This window comes from Salvia hispanica, chromosome 6 (assembly GCF_023119035.1).
Source record: "Salvia hispanica cultivar TCC Black 2014 chromosome 6, UniMelb_Shisp_WGS_1.0, whole genome shotgun sequence".
NCBI lineage: Eukaryota > Viridiplantae > Streptophyta > Magnoliopsida > Lamiales > Lamiaceae > Salvia > Salvia hispanica.
In genome coordinates this window covers 42,464,303-42,489,721 of record NC_062970.1, presented here as the reverse complement: position 1 = coordinate 42,489,721, position 25,419 = coordinate 42,464,303, and the positions used below count along the sequence as shown (strand labels likewise).

Here is a 25,419-nt window from a genome sequence, read left to right as displayed (position 1 = left end):
TCTTAATTATTATTATGCAATTATAATTATTCGTATATTATTTTCATTCATTTATGGTTAATCTAGTAATTTTGAATATGTAATTATAAATTTTTAATTGTTCCAATATTATCAAAATCGAAATTAATGTGGCAAAATTAAGTAGGTATGATGTTACAATAAATCACATTGTTTTGAATTTTGAGTTTTTGACGTTTTGTAAATTAGCAATAAAAATAAAATGATGTTATATTCAAGCTTTAAAAATTACTCCTACTCCATAAGATTGACAATTTGACCATAAATCAATCAAAAAATTATACCCCCATCAGTCCATTGCTATTTCTTTTTGGGATGATCAAGAAGAAATGAGTATTTTTCTTTTGACATTCTCTCTTTTACTTTTTAATCCCTACTTTATTTTCTCTTTTATTTTGTTCTACTCTAAATAATTAACAAAATTTTACTTCATGCTCTTAAATCTTGTGTCGAAAATGATGGAGGTAATACTAGTACTGGAGTAGTAGTTTAAATAGAATAATTAATTCACAGAGAAAATAAAAAAAACTAAAAAAATTGACGCGCTAGTTTTGTTGAATCGGAAGGTGGACATACATAGAGACCGGCAACGTACGGCCTACGTGGGGAGTAGGGTAGTGGGTCCCAGGGGCAGTTGACGATGATGATGTCTGGATGGAATTTAATTAACCGTAGCTTTTTCTTCCCATGTGCCGTACGGTCATGTCGTACACGCTATGCACCGACCCTACTTCACTCATTTCCCATTAAATTAGGGTACCTGTCCTCATTATTTTTAGTCGTAGACAAAATACACAAAAGGAGGCCCACTTGTTGATGGATGTGATATGGATTTCCACACACCTGTGGGCCTCTCGCGGCCCATCTCTTATTAAAAGGACGGTCACATAAACTAAATTATGAAATTAAAAAATAATTTGTGGACCTCTTTCTCATTAATTTGCGCATCACCTGTCTCTCATTGCTTTTCTAATATGGATGTAATTACTATTCTATCACTCCCTCCGTCCCATAACGTCGCACAAAGATTGTCTCACTTTGACCAGACACGAATTTTAAGAAATGTAATGAAATTGAGTTGAAAAAGTTAGTGGGATGTAAGTCCTATTTTTATATAATAAATTGTGAGTAGGAATGAGCTAGTAGAATATGTGGTTCATTGCTAAAAATGATAAAAAGTGAAATGAGACAAATTTTGTGGGACGGACGAAAATGGAAAAATGGGACAATCTTTGTGGGAGTATCTGATAAAAATGGACACTTTCGAGATGATACAAATTTATATATACAATTGATAAAAAATATAGATAAAAAATTTAGTGGAGTATTGTTAATGGATAATAGAGTCCACCTCATTAGATAAAGAAAAAGATCAAAATAAAAGTGAACTATTTTCATGGGACATATAGTTCAGACATATTACTATGTGTACGTTGTTTGTCTAGTCAATTACGATTACAGAAATATTTCCTCTCTTTTTTCTATATTAGTAATTATCACTTGATAATATGTCCGGATTACTAATTTGTAGATAAGTTAGAGAAGGTTGTTGTCGCTCGAATGTTTTTCGAAGGTACTTTGTTCACATTTAAGGATAACATAGTAAGTGTATCGTTTTAGAATATAGTGTGTGCACGACTAAAACAACACAAAAGGCCAAAAGAAAAGAAAAGAAAAGAGTAAAGATGTAGGCAACTGCAATACATTAATATATGATATCTAAATTGCGTGGACGAGAAATTGGTAATAATAATCATTATTCATCAACATTTTATTTCTTGCAAGTTATATACACATATATTGATGATTGTGGTTCTCATTATATTTTTTTGGATAATTATTACTCCATAATAGTAATGCTAATTCCGATTATAGTTAATTTTGTTGACGATCGCCTAGAGAAGATGGATGTGGGGTGAATTTCGATATACACATGTATTTCAATTTGATGCATGAATAATTTTCTGTAATTTTTTAATTGTAAATTAGAATATCCTTATAAGTGCGTACTTATTTATAATAACCTCTCACACTTATCGCCACGCGTTGGAATTGTGCTTTAGATTTGGTTTAGGGATTCATAATCATAATCAAAGGGAGGATTAATGCAATGTTGAAAAAAAACTAGCTAAGTAAAGACAAATCTTCTACCATATTTAATGCAGCAAATATAGGTTTATGATAACAGTTGCATTTATTTTAAATATTTGTGTAGAATATTCGGTTTGAAATTTCTCACTTCACAAGACAATCAAAACCACCACAAATTTCTTCCCCTCGTGTTATGTTAGATAACGACTTGCTCATCATAGTAATTAATAACATAATTTAATCAACACCAGTACTCTACCTATAAATTTATTTTTTTTCGTCCTTCACTATTGTATTTTAACTTTAGTACTGATGTCACGTATATAAGTAGTAGTAATAGTTAGTAAGACACGTGTCACGATCCAATTTAAAAAGTCAAGAGGATCTGAATAATAATTCAACTTGGGTATTGACTAAAAACAATGTGACACGAGACTAAACTGTGGTTTGAAGATCTATGGTGGATTCATCATCTTGGGTTCGTATTCCTTTGGACAAAAATTTAATTTTTTTTAATATATCATTTTCTCATAGCAAATTCAACATATTCTAAGTGAATTCATCATTCTTGTAGTATTACTCCATGGGAGTTTACAGACATGAGGAAGGAGGGGTTTAAGCGTCTACCAAAACTTATTTTATACATCAAAAATTGTCTTGAACCTAATTTTAAGCCGATCTTTCTGAATACTAAAAATAAATACATTAATAGTTTTTTTATATTATTTCCATACGTAGAAGATGATCACTTTCTATTTTTGGGAAATTATTTTTTATTAGTAAAATATGAAACCAATTTTTCTCTTTATTTTACTCAATCAACAACTTTGACCAAAAATCATGTATACTTATTAAATAAGAAATTATTTTTGTATGGGACGAAGGGAGTATATATCTGTCTATGAAAAATACTACTCCCTCCGTCTCGACTAAGATGACACATTGCTTAGACGGCACGAGATTTTAGGAGTTATGGTTAAAGTGTTTAATTGGAGAGAGAGAATGTGGGTGTAAGTATTAAAGTAGAGAGATAAAGAAAGATGAATATTTTAATAGGAGTGAGAAAAAGTGGTTGAGTGTATTAATTGGAGAGAGAAAGTTACCAAAAAAGGAAATGTGTCATCTTAGTTGTGACAAACTAAAAAGGAAAACGTGTCATCTTAAGCGGGACGGATAAGAAATAGAGTACTACTACTAGTATAAATCAATGCGAACTTCTAACGACATTTATTTTGTGCATCTACCATAATTATATTCTATCCATATATGTCAGTGTGTAAGTGAGTGATGAAGTTAGCTGACAGCCTGACACCCACAAAGAAGAGTCAGAGAAAGATTGAAAAATATGCATGAAGAGATGTGGTTCTCGAAATGGGAAACTAAGAAGGCGACAAGATAGGAGCTTGAAAATCTTGATAAAAACATTTATGCCTTTGTCTTTAGATACATTTGTATAGTCACGAGACACTCTAATGTATTGACTATTTAATCACTACAATTTCTGTTTGTGACTACTGGTTTTTTTGAGGTTCTATATCATTTCACAACTCCAAGAGCCAATTTTTGCCTTGTTTTTGGGCATCATATTCACTTACCAATTTATCTAATTCTGAAAAGATTGCACATATTTGAGAGGGAGATGATAATATTGTATGCGCATTCTTTATTCCATTCAAGTATCAAGTTGTATTTATGCTACACTTTTTCACTATATACCTCCATTATTTAATTGTAACATGCTTCTTAAAAAATCGTTGAAATTGCAAGTTGGTAAGTGGAGTGTGACATGGGGTTAATATTTACCTTCACACAACCATAAGAGCCATTTAACTGTTTCCATTCTTGCTGTATCAATAAATTGAAGCTTCTACATATGCATCTCTATAGTTTTAACTAAATTATTTAAACCGAAAAATATTAAGTAGGCTTTGGTGATTCGACAATCTGAAATTAAGCCCATTAATAGAAGCTTTCTTGTATAGTTTGAAGTTGGGGCCCAACTTAGATATATAGTACAATTAGTTTGAGACAGGCTTTGATTTGGGCTTGGAAGTTCAAAAGGGTTGTTTTGGGCTAATTTGTAAATATAGATAGATGGGTTGGGTCATTCGTTTCATCTTATTTTGAAGTTCAAAATTTGTCTACTTATGCATAGTTAAGCTTGAAATGTTGATAGCATGTTCATAGCTTGATGACAGACTTTGAAGAATTATACTATTAACTTGGGATTCTGGATATACAGATTCATGGGTGGAGCGTGTTCACTTTGCTCTATTTTATATCTATAGATTTGGGCCTGCCAGATATGAGGACACTGTTACTCACATAAATGAATGAAGATACCAATTTGAAAGAAATAAATGTGCTCTATTTCATATGAACAAACAGTGCGGCCAACCATTATTTCTGGCTCTCCATAATTATATAGAATGCACCAAACACTAGAATTTTAAAAAATGGGCCCAGATATGGCCAATTTTTTTAAGAGTGAACACGCCTCATCCGGAGGATATGGTCCTTCACATATGCGTCGTCTTTCATTGTCTTACTCATCACATTACTAATTGCCAATGATTTGACAACCCGGTTTTGACTTCCAAAGAGGTTCTTACGGTTTTCCATCAGGAAAATTCGTGTCATTAATGGAGGATTAGAGTTATGGAATAAACTTATACGATCTTAGCTTTTCTCGGTGAAATTGGTTGAAAATAGATGTGAGACTCATTCTTTAATGTTTTCTCTAATATATCCGGATTCAAATACCAAAGTATAGTGAGAGTATTTTTCGAAAGGATCTTTGTCCATATTAATTAAGTTATACACTAGCTAGCATATGGTGATAAGTAAGTATTTGATCACTTTGATTGAGATATGCTATTTGTTTTTACTAATATCTAATAAATGGGTGACGTTGTCAATCACTTTCACTTCAATGGTGGAAATTTGTTGTAAAATAAATTAGACTTAGATAACTAGTAGTATGTGATTGTTAATTATGTATAACTTTAAAATTGAACAACGACTGTATTAGTTTCAATATTAAATATTGTTTACAATTAATTACTTGTATGTACGTGACCCCCAGTTATAAAATTCTTACCCAACTCTAGAATGCTCCCTTCTTCTCTTGTTTCATGCCTGTTGTGTTTCTTCGTCTTACATGGCTTTTGGCTGATGTTCTACAAGAACATGCATTCTTTTCTTTTTACTCCGGCCCACAATAATATGTATTTTTCAATTTTAGAAAGTCTTTTCTCTCTATTAGGTGGGATCCATGCTCCACTAACAATACTTTAATTACTTTTTCTCTCTACATCTCTCTTTCTTTACCAATTTTACACTAAAATTCATGCCGAACCCAAAGTGCATATTATTTGGGGACGGAGGGAGTATATTTTTATTAGCTTTTGGTTTGTTTTTCTCTTATTTAGACTATTGATGCCTTCTTTTTATGATGAGCACTACGTTTGATGTGTTACCCTTTTTTTTAGTACTAGACTACTAGTTGTACAAGTCCTTTTACTGCTTTGCATTCTATCTCACAATCTTTTGGTGGTTTGAGATTTTTAGGTCGTCAAAAGATTAGGTGGGTTTAATTATAAACTTAGTTCTATTACTCACATGTGAAAGTGAAATAAACTAAGTCAACGATAGTACATACTCTAGAATAAGTCAAAATAGATTGCATGAAAATTTGGTCTTACGTGCTTTAAATCATTGTAACTAACTACTGTATGCATAATAGTACTCCACTACAATATGAATTGTTTAAATGCTACTGAATTGTTATTACTCATCGCTAACTATTTTTTTCGGAGATCCACTAAAAAAAAAACTTATCATTTAAGCATATAAAAATAAGGACACAATTACTTGTGCTGAAAACTTTTAAAAAATAACAATAATTTAGAATATAATAAAAATTATTCCTAAATTAAAGACAAATTAATTAAATATTTTATTTTTTTAGAACACTTTCCTCTACATTCTCTAATTTTGATAAGGACAGCAATGAGAATACTTTTAGATGCGTTAGTCGGTATACCATTTAAAAACACAAATTATTACTAGTGTTTTTAGTTGCATTGAAAAATGCCTTCAATAATTTATTTATTGTAGCTAGTGAGATATTCCTTGAACAATGTGACGGAAAGATGTGGTATTATGAAAAGATGAACATGCGTAGATATTTCTCATAGTAAAGTAGTATCGAGCTTGATTTTAGACTCTTTAAATTAAATAAAAAAAAGTTGTTAGATTATTTAATATGCTTTCCAATGGTATAAAAGCAGACGCCGTCGAGTTTGACTAATTCGTTGACCGCCGCTTATATATGTTTCATAACTACTTTTTTGATTCATTTAAATTAATTTTGGGAGAGGTGACAATTCATTCAATAAAGAGTTAAAAGGATTTTAAGTTCCTAAATATTAGTAACTTATTCTAGAAAATGTTTTGAAAGCAATATATGCATGTACTTAATAAAAAAAATTTAGACCTTTATACAAATATAGGAGTATTCAATAATGGAAAGACACGCCATGCCAAAAAGTTAAAAGCATAATTAAGAGTCATGACTTTTAATGCATATATATTCAATAAATTCGGGTCGGAAACATTGGTAGACCCAATATATTGACGACAGAAAATAAGAGACATGATACAGTAGACATGGTGACATGTCGTTATTTTATCTTCTTGTCAACTTATCAAACTACACATCAAGAAAGAAAAATCTCAAATTTACAATCTTATTAACTATCACGATAAATATTAGAGACAACTACAAATTTTGGAGGGAGAGGATGGAGAAAAGTTAATTTAATAGTTGTGTAGGAAAATACATTTAAGTCAAAAAAATATTCTTTTTCTAAAAGTTGGAAAAGTTATTAAATGGATATTATCAAAGGTCAGAACCGTCTAAGTATATCTTCGAAGAATGGAAGCCGCATGATGATATATATACTCCCTCCCTCCGCCGACCCATTTCTTGGCGGCATAAGTTTTAAAAAATGTTAAAAAAAATGCGTAAAAATAAGGTAGTGGAATATAGTCCAACTTGTATATATTAGTTTTAAATGAAATGAAAGTAGAATGCGTTAGTGGAAGATGGGTCGCTATTTCTATTTATGATAAAAGTGAACCGTAACTCCTATTCACAGATGAACTAAAATAGTAAAACGGGACTCCTATTCGCGGATAGAGGGAGTAGCTCCGAAACTATATACTACTATGTACTGATTCTCTCGTATTTAACAACGTATGAAAATTTTAAAAGCAATACTCCATTAGACATATGACATGAATATAAAAAAAAAGAATGCCGTAATTATTGTTCAGATTTGGCAACCACAACAGTGGTCAACATTTATACTCCATTTACTAAAGTATACTACTAATATACAACTCTTTCTACCCCACGTGGGGATCGACTCTGTCCAATCATATTAAATGTTTTTACGTGATTTTATTAGTAGTAAATTAAGTAGAAAAATTAATATAGGAAAATGAGAAAGTAAATGATATTGATATTTTTATTAAAAAATAGAGTAAAGGCCAAAATTGGTCCTAAACGTATAATCATTTTACGTTTTTGGTCCTCAACATTATCTTTTGGATTTTGTGGTCCTGAATATATGAAAATTTGATCATTTTGGTCATCCGTCAACATTTCCGTTAAAAACTAATGGTCAATCTGATTTTGACCAAATTAAACTTTTATTTCTGATTTTTTACTCCCTAACTAATTTTACATTTCAATTTCATCTTCTTCCTTCCTCTCATCTTTCATCTTCTTCCTTCCTCTCAAACCCAAGTTATGGAGGGTTCGACTTTCAGCAAACCGCCCTCCCACTATCTTCTCCCCTTGACTGGAAAAGTCGAACCCTCCATAATTAGGGTTTGAGAGGAAGAGGAAGGAAGAAGATGAAAGATGAGAAGAAGGAAGAAGATGAAATTGAAGTGTAAAAATAATTAGGGAGTAAAAAATTAGAATTAAAAGTTTAATTTGGTCAAAATCGGGTTGACTGTTAGTTTTTAACGGAAATGTTGATGTAAGACCAAAATGATCAAATTTCCATATGTTCAGGACCACAAAATCCAAAAGATAATGTTTAGGAGCAAAAACGTAAAATGACGTTCATGACCAATTTTGGCCTTTAATATAAAAAATGTGTTAATAGAGTAAGATATTTTAAAAAATACCGTTAAAATGAGAATGAAAGTGAATCGGGGTAAAATTCTTCAGCAGCATGCAACAACCAATCAACTTGTGGCATTATTAGTTGATATTATAGTTGTGGAGTAGTACAATCTCTCTGCTTCAAACCTCAATATGTCAACATCCAGTTGCAAAAAGTTGATAAAATAAATGGTGTAAATACGCTACCCATAATGATCAACTTGCGTTTGTGTTCTATCTTTTCGCTCCTCAGTTGAAATTATTCAATTCCTCCGACATGGCGGCGAAACACCCAATCACGGCGGCGATGCGTCTGTTGGGGGCTGTGTTCACTTTACTAGCTGCTGTGAGTGAAGCGCAGCCGCAGAGAAACGCTACTTCACCGGTTACTGATCCTGCTGAAGGTGCACCCACACTTTTACTGTGTTACGTATTTTTAGCTTACCAAATTTTGCGCAATTACTCACTCGATCAACTCATAGATTTGAATTAGTATCTAATTAATCGAAGTTGAGAGTGTGGATTCTGATTTAGAGAAGCATAATTGGTTGTACGGATACTGACAATTGGCAGCGAGGGCGATCAATTCAATTTTCCGGCGGTGGCGGATCACGGCGAATGAGAGATGGAATACGACCGGCGACTTATGCAGTGGAATCGCTAGTGATAGCAGCACGCCTCTGGATTATAGCCCCGGCATCCAATGCGATTGCTCCTACAATTCGAGCACCATTTGCCACATTTACTCCTTGTTTGTATCATCCTTTTTCTCTCTCGTTTTTCCGCAGCATCAATTGGCTGTAAATTGATGTTATAATTTTGTGCAGGAGAGTGTATTCGATGTCGGATTGGGACTCATCTTCAAATGTTGTGGGTGAGCTACCGGAGGAGCTCTGGACTTTGACCTACCTGACTTCTCTGTATGCATTTCACTTTACTTTGAATCGTTTTCCCCCTAAATTTGTAGATCGCGCTGATGCTATGTAAATGAATTGCAGAAATTTGGGGCAGAATTATTTGTCTGGTAGCCTGCCCCCTTCCATTGCCAACTTATCTCGGATGCAGTACCTGTGAGTTTCTGCCTAATTATTTGAGATTTACGATTTAACTCTTCTTAAACTGTTTTCGCTTTGCATTTTTGTAGGAGCATTGGAATCAATCCCTTGTCAGGGGAGCTGCCCAAGGAACTAGGCAGACTTACTGATTTAAGATCATTGTAAGCCATTAGCTCTCTGTGTGTGTGTGTGTGTTCAGAGGGAGAGAAGTATATGAACTGAATGATGTGTTCTTGCTCACTTGCAGGGCTATTGGTACAAGTAATTACTCTGGTCCTTTGCCAGCTGAACTTGCGGACTGCACAAGGCTAGAAGAACTGTAAGTTGTGGTGCTCTGCTACTTTTGTGTCTTTGTTTTGCATTTAATTTACTACTGTGTGAGAATTTACTGAGGAAATCGCCATGCACGATATAAGAGTAAAGAGAATGCTCTGCTTTTTTCTTTTTTACGAGATAGTATATGTTTTACTTGCTGATAATATATTCTTGAACTTTCATCTTGAACACAAATTGTGTTGATCCTCCGTTTTTTCATCTTGATCACAAATTGTTTTGATCCTCCGTTTTGATGTACACCTTACCAGTTGGATCGATAGCTCTGGAGTTAGTGGTGAAATCCCTTCGTCGTTTGCAAGACTACGGAACATGAAGATAATGTGAGAGTTTGTTCTCATTCTGTTAAATAACTTTTTAGCTCAAGATAAATGTTCAAATTTCTTGGGATTTCAGGTTTGCTTCAGACGTTGCATTCACAGGACAAATACCCGACTTCATTGGAAATTGGACTAACTTAACTGTCGTGTGAGATACAATCCTAGTTTTTTATGCCTCTGTCAAGATTCTAGCTTCTAATTTGTTCAACCATTAAATTATCTTGACTAGTTTCATGCTTGTAAACCTCTGGCTGTAGTCCTGTCTTGCATTTTCATGATCCGTTTTATTCTGATACATCTCCAGAAGATTCGAAGGAAACTCGTTTCAGGGCCCAATACCACCATCCTTTTCCAATTTAAGGGATTTGACCGACTTGTGAGCGCCTTAACCAACTCTCTCTAAGATTTGATGGTTCGATACCATATGTTCATACTTTGGAATGGTTAATATTTTGAAAATTATGATCACAGGAGAATATCTGATCTATCCAATGGGAGCTCTTCTCTAGACTTTCTCACAAATATGAAGGCTTTGACTACTTTGTGAGTGACGGCATTATTTACATAGTGATAGTATTTATATTTTGGTTATTATCCTAGTGTTGTTGACAAACTTCAATTATCAATAAATTGCAGATCTTTGAGGAATAACAACATCTCTGGCTCCATCCCCTCCAACTTTGACGAATATCCAAATTTATCTTTGCTGTAAGTTTCCATGATGAAGAATGATTTTCATGTGCACTATCGCTCCAAACCTGCCATTGAATTCAAACATGATCCATTAAAAGCCACTGATCCATATGAAACTGTCACTATTGTTCCAGGGATCTGAGCTTCAACAATTTCACTGGAGGAATTCCAGATTCCCTTTTCAATATGAGTTCCCTTGCCCACCTGTAAGTTTATACACTTATTTGGGCTGATGCTGCACAACCACAACTTTCACCTCCTCCAAAATTAGCAGCTAATATTAAAACTTGCATCTTCAGATTTCTTGGCAACAACAAGTTGACTGGTTCTCTGCCTGCACAGAAGAGTTCACTCCTTCAGTTTATGTTGACTCTCTATCTTTTATGATTTCGTTCTTATTCTTTCAGTTCACCAAATGCATAGTCAAATTTTCTACTGTAGAATGCTATTGGCTTATGTATATATATCAAAGAAATTGTATATATACTATGCATTTCAAGCAAATTATGCATAGTTTCTGGATACCAATAACTAGAATGACAGCCTTATTCTACTTATTTGCAGTGATTTGTCGTATAACGAACTTTCTGGAAGCTTTCCTTCTTGGACCAGCCAGCGAGATCTCCAACTGTATGAATTTGTTACATTTAAGGGTTAAAATAAATTAGATATTTTGGTCGAACTTATTATTCCCATCTAAGTTAGTTAGTGTGAAATCTAACATGTAACTTTCTGCAGTAATTTGGTTGCCAACAATTTCAGTATGGAAGGCTCTAACACCAGGTTAACTCCTGAGTCCTTAAGCTGTGTTCATAAGCTTCATATTATCTGCTTGTTCTACTCATTATTTCTGCTTCACATATACATGCTACTTCTGAAAATTTCTGGTTTCTTCATGCAACTGTCAGTTACAGTAACCAACCACGTTTATCCGATCTATATGGAATCAAGGAAAACATATATCACCATATAATAATGTACAAAATGAGAACTACTCTCTTTTACATGCACCGGAATATGAATTTTGTAATGTCCATATGTTCCATATCAACTTTCATCATGTCCTATTAAGAATTAATTAGCATGTTACCTAAATTCCTTTTGAAAAATAAACTACAAGTGGGGAGAGGTTTTCAGAATTGAGTTTATCAAAGTTTTGCTGCTTTAGCTTGATCTTTTCTTGAGTTAAGTGCGAAAAGTATTGTCACAAATGAGCACATCCCGCCAAACATTTGGGAGATGAGAATGTGTACATTATATATTGAACAGAGAAGTAACGTGAAATATAGTACTAAGTGTTTGAAAAAAACATGTATGCTTGCCTATCTTTGACTTGTTAGGTGTTTTTTCTAAATTCAATAGATAGTTCACTTATTTTAATTTTTATATAACGCTATACAGCTTTTTAATTCATCTTATGATTTCAGTTTCTCGGCATCAGGACTGAACTGCCTCCAAAGAAACTTCCCTTGCTTCCGAGGAGATCCTCAGTGTATGTGACAAATCTTTCAGTGTAGAGACTTGTGATAGTTAGAAATTGTAAAGATCATATGCACTTTAAAAAATAAAGTTGAAGAAATTCAGAATTTTTGCTGACTCCATGTGAAATTTGGAAACCATTTTTCTTGTCACGATTAAGAGATCGATATTCATCATCCTGCATTATTTTTTAATCCAGTAATATAGTAAGGACTGCTAAGCAACCAATAAGCTGTTTGTATCCAATGAGCTTCACTTTATTGACAAATTAGCATGTGACTTTGTTTTTCCATGTTTGCAGATTCCAGCTTTGCAATTAAATCAGGTGGTGTACAAATGAGATCTGCCACAGGAGTCGTGTACGAGGCAGATAACGCAACTCTAGGTCCAGCGTCATATTATGTGACTAGAGAACAGAGATGGGCTGTTAGTAATGTTGGTCTTCCTTCTGGAAGCAGGAATCCAGAATACACAACTAACTTCGTAACATATATTCCGAATACGAGGGATCCAGAGATGTACCAGAGTTCGCGTGTTTCTGCTGGATCATTAAGATATTATGGCTTGGGCCTCGAGAATGGGGGTTACAATATAACCCTTCAGTTTGTAGAGACCAAGATTGAGAACCCTACTGGTTGGAAGAGTCTTGGAAGGCGTGTTTTTGATATATATATTCAGGTGAGATACATACAGCGATCGTAAAGAACTCTTGCTTCACTGTTGCTATGCTAATAGTATAACTTTTTATGAGGTCATTTTCAATGATCAATCTGTCCTTCCCAGGGTAATCTAGCTTTCAAGGATTTTGACATACGAAAAGAGGCTGGAGGGTCATTGAGAGCTGTGGTCAAGGATTTTACTGCACGAGTGACTGAAAACCACCTTGAAATTCATCTGTTTTGGGCTGGAAAAGGAACTTGCTGTGTGCCCGCTCAGGGTATATATGGACCTTCTATTTCAGCATTGAGCGTCAGCCCCGGAGGTACATCTCCCTTGGAAACTTGACTTCTTACAACTAATGAAGTTTGATCCTCAAATTTTATGCCAAATCTAACAAAAAATAAGTTATTCTGTAGATTTTATTCCTACTGTAAGCAACAATTCTCCAAATGAGTTTGTCAACAACAAGAAAAATAGGTCGGGCATGATCGTGGGGGTTGTCGTTTCGGTTGTAGCTGTAAGTATTCTTACCTTACTAGCAATCTGTTATACGGTGCGGAGAAGAAGGCAGAAACGACATGAAGATGAAGGTAAGCAGAAACATTTATGCCCTCTTAAAGCAAGAATTTATGTTTTTTAAATGCAAACATGGTCTTAAATGGTTCATGCTATAGAAAGCCATGGCAAAGATAAGTTCAATTTGACAAAAATTCAACATAAATTCTCTACATGATATATACTCTCTCTCAATTTGTCCGTAGGCAAAGATAAGCTATATTTTGTTTGGAAATATAGAACTTTTTCGCGTGCTCGCCTTTTTCTACATTTTAATGATTTGATATCTCTAGATGACATTAAGCATTTCATGGCATGCCATAACTGTGAATCTGTGATTATCTCCGTAAATATTGAAAAGGTTTCTGCCTTAACCTTCAGAGTTCCTGGGCCTTGAAACCAGACCGTACACTTTTACATATGCACAGCTTAGAGCTGCCACAAACGATTTCAGTACAGCCAACAAGCTTGGAGAGGGAGGATTTGGGACTGTTTACAAGGTAACTTCGGTTTTTCATCCAAGCATTCTCACATGGTTGGTCTCTTTCAAGAAGGGGCTAATCATATGATAAAAACAGGCATAAACTGAGTATATTTGTGAGACAAACTGCCTGAAAGATTACATGATAAGAACATCATAAGTATTGTAATAATCAAAAGCCTTTTCTCATATTGCATCAAACAAAAGGGGACACTGGAGGATGGAAGAGTTACTGCTGTGAAGCTGTTGTCTGTAGCATCCCATCAAGGGAAGAGCGAATTTCTGGCAGAGATTGAAACCATATCAGCTGTGCAACACCGTAACCTAGTGAAGCTGTACGGATGCTGCATTGAGGGAAATAAACGACTACTTGTATATGAGTACCTTGAGAACAAGAGCTTAGATCAAGCTTTATTTGGTATGAAAAGTCTAGTTTGTGAATCAGTTGTGTTTTTACAGGAATCACTAATATCTGGACCACTTTGCTTTATTGTATCAGGTAAAGGAAGTTTTTTCCTCGACTGGCATATGAGATTTGATATATGCTTAGGAGTAGCACGAGGCCTAGCTTATCTTCATGAGGAATCCCGACTTCGGATTGTGCACAGAGACGTGAAGGCAAGCAATATTCTGCTCGATACTCAACTCAACCCAAAACTCTCGGATTTTGGCTTGGCCAAGTTGTATGATGACACGAAGACACATATGAGCACCCGTGTTGCAGGCACGATGTAAGATCCACCAAACTCATCTGCTTAAAAAACCTATATCTTCTAGTCAACTGTGTACAATTATATTGTGAATGATGTGATGCAGTGGGTATCTTGCTCCGGAATATGCTATGAGGGGTCACCTTACAGAGAAGGCTGATGTATTCGGTTTTGGAGTTGTAGCTCTTGAAATTATCAGTGGAAGAGCAAATTCCGATCCGAAACAGGAAGAAGATAGGGTATATCTACTTGAATGGGTATGATCTTCTTCCCCTTCCTCTTGAACCTCACGAAAATCTGGCAAAATGCTAACAGATTAAGGGCAACATGATTATTTTCCACACTTGTGCAGGCCTGGCATTGCCATGAAAATGAGAGAGATGTGGAGCTGGTGGACGAAGAGTTGTCAGAGTTCAACGAGGAGGAGGCACGACGGGTGATAGCAGTAGCGCTTTTATGCACCCAAACATCGCCCGTGGTTCGACCATCCATGTCCCGAGCTGTGGCAATGCTGTGTGGAGATGCAGAGATTCCAGTTGTGACTGCAAAGCCTGGATACCTCACAGAGTGGAACTTCAGTGATATCACTGCCTATGCTGACCCAATCTCAACCACTCACACCCCACAATCGACCCACTCGCCCATCCCCGCCTCCGAACCCATGCTCCGGGAGGTCACTCCAGACGGAAGATGATACAATTAGAGATTACTATCATTTGTATATTATTATTCTCATTAGTGAATTCTAATTATCTGAATTAAAATGTTTTTGTAAGAAGAACACATTACATAACACAAAAGCGAAATTTGCATTGTAATATAAAGAATGATTACATTACATCAAAGCTAGTAGTGCATATCTAAGTGCACAAGATGAGCCTGTTCAACACTACGACACAGCAAGACACCGCGAAGAAAAACAGGGTAACGAAGTCCCGGGCGGACCACTTGGGGACGGGCTTGGACTCAATTCGCAAGCTCTTGGCTCGGCGCAGGGCGTCCACCTCGGTGAGCAGGTCGAACTCGGCGCCCTTCCTCTTGAGCTCCTCAACGCACTTAGCCAGCAGCGCAGAGTCCTCCTTCTCCCGGGTAAGCATCTTCTCGAGATGGGACTCGGCGTCGGTCTTGTACCGGATGGCCCAGATGAAGCCGAGGGAGAAGAGCAGGGAGCAGAGGGAGGGGAGCCAGGAGCGGCGGCAGAGGTGGGGGCTGGCGGAGGCGGAGAAGAGGAGGAGGAGGGCGGTGGAGTGGAAGAGGAAGAAGAGGCAGTAGAGGTGGGTGATCTCTTTACGGGTGGAGTCGATCTGGGTCTCCTTGAGGGAGAGGCGGTTGAGGATGAGCTCCTCCTCTTTGAGCCACTGCTTGAGGAGGAGTTTGTGGGTCGGGTTTCCGGCGATCTGGTGGAGGGGGTGCACCGCCTTTGCCTCCATTAGAGATGATGATTTTGTGTCGCTCATTTGATTGCTAGATTTTTCAGATGAATGAGGAAAGGAGAGAGAGAGAGTGATGAGAGAAGGAGAGGAGTGATGAGGGAAGACAAGTTACATATGCAACGGGAATTTATTTTGAATTTTGCAACGGTCGAATTGTGGGGAGAGCGGGTCGGTGGTTTATTTGTTTATTTACTAATTTAATTCAACGGCTAAATACTAGCCCAAGAGTTTATATTTTCTTTCACATAGTTGTAATTTTGATTAATTTAACAATTTATAAAATTGGAATATAAAATTAAAAAATTAATTTTTGTATTGTTTCATAGTGATTATATGAGTATTAAAATGAAGTAATATTATTTTTGACAACACGACGTTATTATATTTTGAATGCCAAGTAAAGAGATGTTTATATATCTAAACGATGTAATTTTACTGCCATATCATATTTGATTTTATTATTAATTTTATTTCTAATTATCATGGACAATGGTAAAAGATTGAATGATATAATATGATATTCAAATTTAAAAAACTATTAAATTAGTTAAAAGTTAATGAAAATTTATAATTTAAATAATAATTATTTCATTGTTACCTTTTCTTTCAGAAATACTAGTACTACACTAATTAATTAATATCGCGTCTAGCCAAACAATTCTGCTTTTTAAAAAGTGAAATAAAATTAATACTTTATTTCTTAGTATGACGTGGATATACCAAACGCTAACTCAAAAGTGTACAAAAGAAAAGCTATCGTTGCATTTATGCAGTGTTTCATAACAAAGAAATTGACACTTAATTATTTCAGGTGGTGATACTTAATATAGTAGATTAAAAGGAGTTTATCTAAACGAGTGGGTACTCAGTGGCGGACATAGTAAGAGCAAGGGAGGGGCTTAAGCCCTTCCCAAAACTTATTTTTTCCTTTTATCCTACCGCTGAAATTTTCAAATAACAGTTTCCAGCCCTTCCTAAATCAATGGTGTTAACACTAAATCGCTTGATATTAATTATTTCAAGGGGCTGAAGTGCTAACCTAGATCTGAGAATTCAAAATCTGCAGATGCTAATTGAGATACAAATGGCTGTTTTGGGGAAGAAGATGGCCCAAATCCCCAAAAATAAGTACCGTACTTGCCTTATCGAGTTTTGTATAGCTGAAATGAAACAAGTAAACATGTCAACCAAAATTAGTCACATGATGCGAACAAAGGAGGATATCAGTTTTCATTGCTCAACCAAACCCATTATAAACCTAAGTACGGAATAACATGAACATAAATACTCATTAAACAAAAAATTATCATTACTGCTAATTAATTTGCATCACTCCAACAAATGTTACATACACCTTAGTCAAAAATGAACTTCAATATATACATAGAGTTGTGGTTAAACGAGAACTACCACACTTAGGTAGCACCATATCAAAATGGCAGTTCTTGAAAACTACTACTACTACCAATATTACATCCTTCTCCTCCTCCTCCTTCTGGTCTACCTCTGTTGCCTCGTCGACATGCGACAGAAGAAACCGTCAGAGCCAACCAACTGGCCACTCGTCGGAATGCTGCCAACGGTGCTCCTCGACTTCCACCGCGCCCATGACCGCATAACCGAGGTTCTCAATGACTGCGGCGGCACATACATCTTCCGGGGCCCGTGGCTCAGCAACACCGACATGCTCTTCACCTCCGACCCCACCAACATCCACCACATCCTCAGCCGAAACTTCGCCAATTATCGAAAAGGCCCCGAGTTTCGCAAGATCTTCGACATCCTCGGCGATGGAATCTTCGGCGCCAACTTCCACCTTTGGGAGATTCACCGGAAAACCACAATAGCGCTGCTTACGCACGCAGATTTCAACGCCCGTCTTCAGAAGACGGTCTGGGAAAAGGTCGAAACCGAGGCTTTTCCCGGTGCTCGATCGCTTCAGCCGCCACGAGCTTGATTTCGATTTGCAGGATGTTTTACAGAGATTCAGCTTTGATAACATATGCAAGATTGTGTTGGATTATGATCCGTGCAGCTTGAGCAATGAAATGCCTCACGTTCCTTGTGAGAAGGCTTTCAGTGTGGTTTCGAAGGCGTTGCTGCGCCGCCACGTCATCCCAGAGGGAATCTGGAAGCTTCTGAGATGGCTCAACGTCGGCTCCGAGAGGAAGCTTCTCGAATGTTCCGAAGCTTTTGTTGAGTTCATCTACCCGCGCATCGTCGACAGAAAGGACGGTTCTGTTCTCAAATCTTTCGAAGATGTTTACGGAGAGAGGAAGATGGATTCGTCGACTAGTCTAATGGACTTCCTCAAGGACACCGCGTTGAATTTGATACTTGCCAGTAGAGACTCGACGAGCGCGTGCCTGACATGGCTCTTCTGGCTCGTCGCGCAAAACCCTACGACGGAGAGGAAGATTCTAGAAGAAACGGAAGCCAAGCTCGGCCTCATGAAAAAATGGAGGTTTGCTGCAAATATACTCCTTTTGTCTGCGAATATGAATCTCATTTTTTCTATTTTACTATAAATGGTAATATTATGACCCTACATTTTAGTAACTAATTTCATTCTCATTTCATTTAAAACTAAAATATATTATACTAGTGATCAAAATCATATTCTACTAACTTTTTTCCACTCATTTTGCTTAACATTTCATAGACCGCACATGAAAGAAATGAGAGTTCTAATAGGGATGGCCGGATGGAGGGAGGAGATCTAGATTATACTCACTCTAGTCTTGATAGCATGCGATAATAATCTTAATATACTCCTATATGGTACGAGAAAAGGGGTGGATCATCTTAAAATAATAGAAATGCATTAATTTTTATTGATGGATCAAAATATAAAAAACAACTAAAATTATTGATTGGGGACGGAAGAATTATTGTTTAGTCCTATCTTTATAATTTATGTTCCACGGGGTGCGTTAAAATACTAACTTGTTAACTCATCAATGTAGTGTATTAAAAATGTCAACACGGTCTTAATAAACTGTGTTGACATTTAAATATCAATGTCAACATAATGTATTAAAATATCAACTAAAGTTTATGTTGACATCGTATTGACTTATTTAATACATTGCATTGATGAGTTAGCAAGTTAGCAACTTAAGAAAAGTTAGCAACGGATCACACCGCTATGTTCCAATACGATATCATTGTTTAGTCTTATGTTTATTTTCATATGTACAAAAAGGCCCTTCACCGCGGAGGAACCGCACAAGCTTATAGTGTACCTGCACGGGGCTCTATGCGAGTCGTTGAGGCTGTTCCCGCCGTTGGTGCTGGATCATAAAGCTCCAGCGCGACCGGATATTCTCCCGAGCAGGCATCGCCTGGCCCGCAACGAGAAGCTGATCATATCATTCTACTCGGTCGGGAGAATGGAGAGCATTTGGTGGGAAAGACTGCCTCGAATTCAAGCCGGAGAGATGGATCTGTCCGAGCGGGAAGATCAAGCACGAGCCGTCGTACAAGTTTCCAGCGTTCAACGCAGGACCGAGGACGTGCGTGGGGAGGGACATGGCGTTCATACAGATGAATATGGCGGCGGCGGCGATTGTACATCATTACCTTGTCCGAATAGTTGAGGGACATCCAGTTTCTCCACGTGGCTCAATCATACTGGAAGCCAAGCATGGTTTGAAGGTGGAGTTGTCGAAAAGAAATTTCAACACCTGACGTCAATATTATTTATCTACACATATATTGTTAAGGTATATTTTCATTTCTAGTTATTAAGATATCGAACATGTGTTTCGATTGCTTTCACTTTAACTATTTTTGTCTCAACTTCTAATTTCTTCAAGTTGAACATATGGAGAGAGTTGCGTTCATATGTAAACAACTTACTTAATTCATAGTACTAAGAGTAAAGACCAAAATTGGTTCTGAACATATGGTCATTTTACTTTTTTTGTCTTAAACATTTTCTTTTGGATTTTTTGGTCCTGTACATATGAAAATTTGATCATTTTGGTCCTGCACATTTCAAATTGGATCACAATTGGTCCTCCCATCAACATTTCCGTTAAAAACTAACGGTCAACGGGTTTAATCCCAATTTTGACCAAATTAAACTTTTAATGAATTACTTACTCCCTCATTTGTCGGCAGCGGTGGTTTGTTTTGTGGTGTGTTCGATTGCAGCGGCGAAGGGGTCGACGTTGTCTCTGAATTTGTAGCGGGGGGAGAATATGTTCTTCCGCGACGAGCGTGGGGATTTGGGGTAGGATTTGGTGGGGGAATTGGAGAGGAAGTTGAGGTGGCGGGGAGGGGGTTTGAGGGGCTTGATTTTGCCGGCGTGGAAGAGCTCATCGGCGGGGAGGGGGCAGAGGAGAGGTGGCCACTGAAGTCGAACGCGAAGTTGGCGTCGTCGAGGTTGGATTTGGGGGTGCCGGGGGGTGGCGGCGGTGGGGCTGGTGGGGGCGCTGTAGAAGAAGGAGGAGGAGATTGGGGAGGTGTGGTGGTGGCTGACGTCGGAGGGCGGCGCGGAGAAGCCGTGGCTGAGGGCGCGGGGGGGTAGTAGGAGGAGGAGATCGGCGGTGGAGACGGGTAATTGTTAGGTTGGAGCCGCTGCGGGAAGGGGCGGGTGGTGGCGGTGGTGCAGCTGGAACTCAATCATCGGCGCAGTGGCGAGGGAGACGCGTGGGTTTATTAAATTATTAAATTACCATACTTAAATGACAGTGATTTATTAAAATAATTAAGAATATAATTATGGAGTAAGTAATCATAATTACATTAATTGGTCAAAATCAGGATTAAACCTGTTGACCTTTAGTGTTTAACGGAAATATTGACGGATGACCAAAATATCAAATTTCCATATATGTAGGATCAAAAAATCCATAAAATAATGTTTAGAACCAAAAAGATAAAATAACTATATATTCATTTAAGATCAATTTTGGCCTTTACTCAAAATTAAAACCAGAAGAGTAACAAATTAAATTGATGTCATGCAGCAATCGAATTTAATTACCAATTATTAAAGCAAAATGATGATTATGTCAACAGGAGTTAAATTATAAAATCGTGTATGACCTTCTCTCTTCAAGTTTAAAGTTAAAACTTGAAGTGACAGTACAAATTTAATAATTACTCCCTTCGCTCGATTTTAAGAAATAAGTATATTGGAAATTGAGTTAAAAAATTTAGTGAAAATTGAATTCTACTTTTATATACCTCATCCATCTCATTTAAAATGTCCATTTTTTCTTTTTTATTTTATGTCATTTAAGATATTCATTTTTTATATTTGGATAAATATCTCTCTGTTATTTTTTATTAAAATATTCAATTATCTTTTTCTTTCTACTTATTCAACCTAACTTCTCCTAAATTTTTATGTCACTTAAGAATGTAGATCTAAAGTGAGATATATGGAGTATTAGTTTTATAGTAATAAAATATAAGTGTGATAAGTTAGTGTAATGTGAGATCCACTATCATAATTAGTACTCCCTCCGTTCTGCGGTAATGGAGACATTTCTTTTCGACACGCGATTTAAGAAATATTGTGTAAGTGAGTTAAGTAAAGAAGGAATAAAGTTGGAAATGGAAAAGGTAAATAGATAATGAGAGAATAAAGTAAGAGAAAGTAAAATAAGAGAGAAAAAATGAGTTGACTTTGATAGAAAGTAAAAAAGGTGTCAATTAATTGTGGACAGACAAAAAAAATGAAATGGATGTCGACTAATCGTGACAGATAGCGTATAATACTAAATTAAATTAAATATGGTCAAGACGAGCTTATTTCATCTTGGAATATCAGTTTAGTCCGAACCTGATGGGTTGACCTGAATAACCTGTGAAAATTGAAGGGATAGGGCCGACAAAATATAACCCGATAAGATGTCGGACTAATCGGGTCAGTCTTAATGGGCTGGCAGGTTAAGCAGGCCAGCCCGCTGGGATACAGTAAATAAGATTTCAATTCTCATTATACTACTTTATACACTAATTGCATACTCCATTAATTAGATTTTAGTGTCATTAATTCTGCAAGTGTCATTTAGATTTCACATTTTTACAAATATTTTTTTATAATTTCTTATATATATACTTGCAAACCAACCAAAAACAAATATACCGTAATATATTCTACACACAGTGTCTTCTTATTAATTATATAATGCAACATAATGAATTTATATTAATTTCAAAATATTTCAATCACAATACATGCTTTTAATTTGACTTTTTTTTATCTAAATTCACATTAGAGTTTTAATATTATATCACCCAATTTCTCGACTTTAACATAAATTCACAATTACAATAACTATGCTATTCGTTTTCACTTTTCACAAATCCTACCAATTATGAATAATATATTTAAAATTCCTATATTGACTTTATTCTAATGGTTTTACATAATATAGATTTATTATTGCTTAAATGGAATATTTCCAAGAATAGTGACAATAGTAAGAAAAATGAAGGTTTTAGATAATTTAAAGCTTAAGAAGAGAATATTTTCATAAAGTTTTTGTATATTAACTCCGTTTATATATATGGGGCTCTTAAGATTGAAAATAATTTTAATTATTTCTTTTTGACACGACTAATTGATTGGGCTAGCCCGAAACCTGAATGTTTATGGTTAGGGCTTAAATTTTTAACCCGACAAAAATTTCAGCCCGATTAGCCCACATCCGATTAGCCCGCAATTCGAATAGGATTGATTCGATACATGCCGGGCTAACCTGATTGACATCCACAATTATATTTTATCTATTTTGGCATTGTATTGATTATCTAGCTAGTGCCTTCATTGTACTATATATCATTTGTAAACTTTTTTTATTGTACTCTTCCCTTGGTGATGATGAATGTTAGACTTGTGGATTTCTTGGTTTTTATCTCGTAACATTGAAGTTGATTTTCCAGGTAAAATTTTGGCATTACTATCTTTATTCTTGCCGCTCGTTATTATCTTGTTGATTTGTCTAACTACATTCATTAGGTGCTACCAGTAAATTGTGCTTCTACCATATTCTAAAAAGATTTGTTTATCAATTCCGTTTAGAATTAAAAAAGATTTGTTTATCAATTGCGTTTAGAATTAGACCACTCCCTTCCAACACAACAATGTGTAAAGATTGAATTTTGGAGGATATTTCATAACCACTATTCCTACCCTCTCTATCACTGGATTCATACCGATGTTTTCGTTTGCCACTGTAAAGTTTTCACTTTCGTTTGATTAGATCCAAGTTCTTTAATCACAAATCTAAAGTGATATGACAAATAATTTATTTAGTAGAGAAGATTATGTAATATTTTAAGTGTTATTTAGAATAAATAAATAATTAGAAAATTAAATACAATTTGAAATGATACACGAAATTTAATTAATACTTCCCCCCTCTTCCATTCATAGTAAACTTTCACTTTTTACCATTTAAGTAGGCTACGCATTTCACTGACTTCTTATAGGAGCTATTTTAAAATTTTAAAATTTCAAGTTATAAACTACTATTAGACCCTATTCATATATACTTAATTTTCAGTGTTATCATCAAATAAAATAATCATAGTCATTCTCATCCAATTATTTTAATTTTAAATAACTTTTAAAGTTTGTGTTAATTTTTTAGTGTTATCATCCAAAGATATAATGATAATATATATTGTACATCATATTTACTTAAATTTTTAGTCTTATCATCCAAATAAATAATATTAGTATTTCACATCTAATTTTCTTATTGTTAAATAATTTTTAAAATTCAAAGTAAAAAATACGACTCCATGGATGTATACTTAATTTCTTAGTGTTATCATCTAACAATTTAATCATAGTCATTAACATCGATTTATTTTATTATTAAATAATTTTAAAATTTTAAATTATAAACATTACTACAACATATATATACTTAATTTGTTAGTGTTATTGCCAAACAAAATAATCATAGCCATTCATTTCTAATTGTTCACTACTATTATTAATTTCTTAGTGTTATCATCGAACAAAATCATCATAGTCATTCACATCCAAATATTTTTTTATTAAATAATTTTTAAAATTCTAAATTATTAAATTAAAATGACTACATGCATATATATACTTAAAATTTTAAATTCTAAATTAAACAATTTTTAAATTTAAACAATCATAATTATTTGCATCATATATTTTTTTAATCATAAATTTCTATAAGAAATTAATTTAAGATTGTTTGAGTGCAATATAAAAATCAGAAATAATTACACCCTAAATAAGATATAATTGCAAGTAATGGAATAAAATGAGAACACCAAGTAAATGGAATAAAAAATATAACTATGCAAACTATATAATGCAACTCTACTAATCGGCCACCAGTAGGCCTGCTTATTCGGCCGGTTCCGGTTCTAACCGGACCGGTTGATCGGTTAACCGGTTTTAAATTTTCATAAAGCCTAGAACTGAAACTGGAACCGGAACCGATCGGTTCCCGTTTGGAACCGACCGGTTAAGAACCGGTCGATTCCGGTTCCGAACCGGAACCGATGTGTAATTTTAATCCGAATTTATTTATAATTTTAAATAGTTCAATACTAAAAAAATAATAAGCCAACATCTAGAAATATAACAAATAATACCTAAAAAATCAAGTAAATACACAAAAGTACAAACCAACAATACAATAATATTCATATATGGATAAGAGTGATGTCAAGTGTAGTAGGCCGGACAAGTTTATGTTAGCATTTTTTTAATAAACGGAACCGGAAAAATCCGGTTCCGGTTCCTTAATTAACCGGTCGGTTCCGGTTCCGGTTCCAGTTAACCGAGAACCGGAGAACCGTTTAAGCACCCCTAGCTACCAGAATTTATTTTACTTCAATTTATGAGATACTGATTATTAAAATAGTTATTTGCAGTGATCATCCATAATTTCATATTTCCATGTATAGTCCATGTAATTTGATAGTATTTCACTTTACAAATATAACAAAGGCATAATTAAGTAAATGGATAATAGTTCTTAAGTAAACCGGTTCAAACAAAAAACCGGTTCAATTTATGTGTATATTAAATACTGTAGACATTATTTTTATTTTCGACGTTCCATAAATATAGATTACATTTTCTAACAAGGATTCCATTCACTATTAAATATAGTACATCAATCATTTTTTCTTATTTTCGTACTTTTTTAATTGCTTGTTAAAACTTATGTTGTTCTACTGTGTCTTTTTTATGAAACGATGTAGTATAACAATATAAAAATATGTTTAATTTAATCTAAAATATATAAGTAATGATTTGAAATAAATACGCAAATTTTGATATTATCCCCCGGATGTGTCCTTTTTGCTGCTCCCTCATAAATCATATACTACTCTCTTATTTGGTTTATAGCCAATTATATCAATTTTTTTTACCAATTATCTCAAGAAAATTA

The 25,419-nt window shown here is 35.1% G+C and overlaps 2 protein-coding genes and 1 pseudogene across 2 annotated transcripts; 2 read left to right on the top strand and 1 right to left on the bottom strand.

Annotated features, from left to right (window-relative positions):
- The first annotated feature begins 8,450 nt into the window (after positions 1 to 8,450).
- On the top strand, positions 8,451 to 15,414 carry LOC125196107 (probable LRR receptor-like serine/threonine-protein kinase At1g56130). The gene is made up of 24 exons (XM_048094482.1): positions 8,451 to 8,694; positions 8,864 to 9,041; positions 9,118 to 9,210; positions 9,289 to 9,360; positions 9,435 to 9,506; positions 9,593 to 9,664; positions 9,930 to 10,001; positions 10,075 to 10,146; positions 10,303 to 10,374; positions 10,470 to 10,541; positions 10,635 to 10,706; positions 10,826 to 10,897; positions 10,991 to 11,056; positions 11,256 to 11,321; positions 11,430 to 11,474; positions 12,119 to 12,183; positions 12,472 to 12,848; positions 12,954 to 13,152; positions 13,247 to 13,420; positions 13,767 to 13,885; positions 14,074 to 14,284; positions 14,366 to 14,597; positions 14,683 to 14,833; positions 14,929 to 15,414. The coding sequence occupies exons 1-24, from the start codon at positions 8,568 to 8,570 to the stop codon at positions 15,268 to 15,270; spliced, it is 3,093 nt and encodes a 1,030-aa protein (XP_047950439.1). The 5' UTR covers positions 8,451 to 8,567; the 3' UTR covers positions 15,271 to 15,414.
- Positions 15,367 to 16,122, bottom strand: LOC125196108. Its single transcript, XM_048094483.1, has one exon. It carries the CDS (start codon positions 16,031 to 16,033, stop codon positions 15,437 to 15,439), a length of 597 nt encoding a protein of 198 aa, XP_047950440.1. The 5' UTR covers positions 16,034 to 16,122; the 3' UTR covers positions 15,367 to 15,436.
- A 1,322-nt stretch (positions 16,123 to 17,444) lies between these two features.
- LOC125195388 lies at positions 17,445 to 19,699 on the top strand (annotated as a pseudogene).
- Positions 19,700 to 25,419: the final 5,720 nt, after the last annotated feature.

Bases quoted from the DNA above. Each gene is read 5' to 3' on its own strand.
- LOC125196108 (XM_048094483.1), bottom strand. From the start codon at position 16,033: ATGAGCGACACAAAATCATCATCTCTAATGGAGGCAAAGGCGGTGCAC.
- LOC125196107 (XM_048094482.1), top strand. From the start codon at position 8,568: ATGGCGGCGAAACACCCAATCACGGCGGCGATGCGTCTGTTGGGGGCT. The intron at 9,211-9,288 runs GTATGCATTTCA...AATGAATTGCAG, and splicing joins TTGACCTACCTGACTTCTCT to AAATTTGGGGCAGAATTATT. The intron at 10,147-10,302 runs GTGAGATACAAT...ATACATCTCCAG, and splicing joins TGGACTAACTTAACTGTCGT to AAGATTCGAAGGAAACTCGT.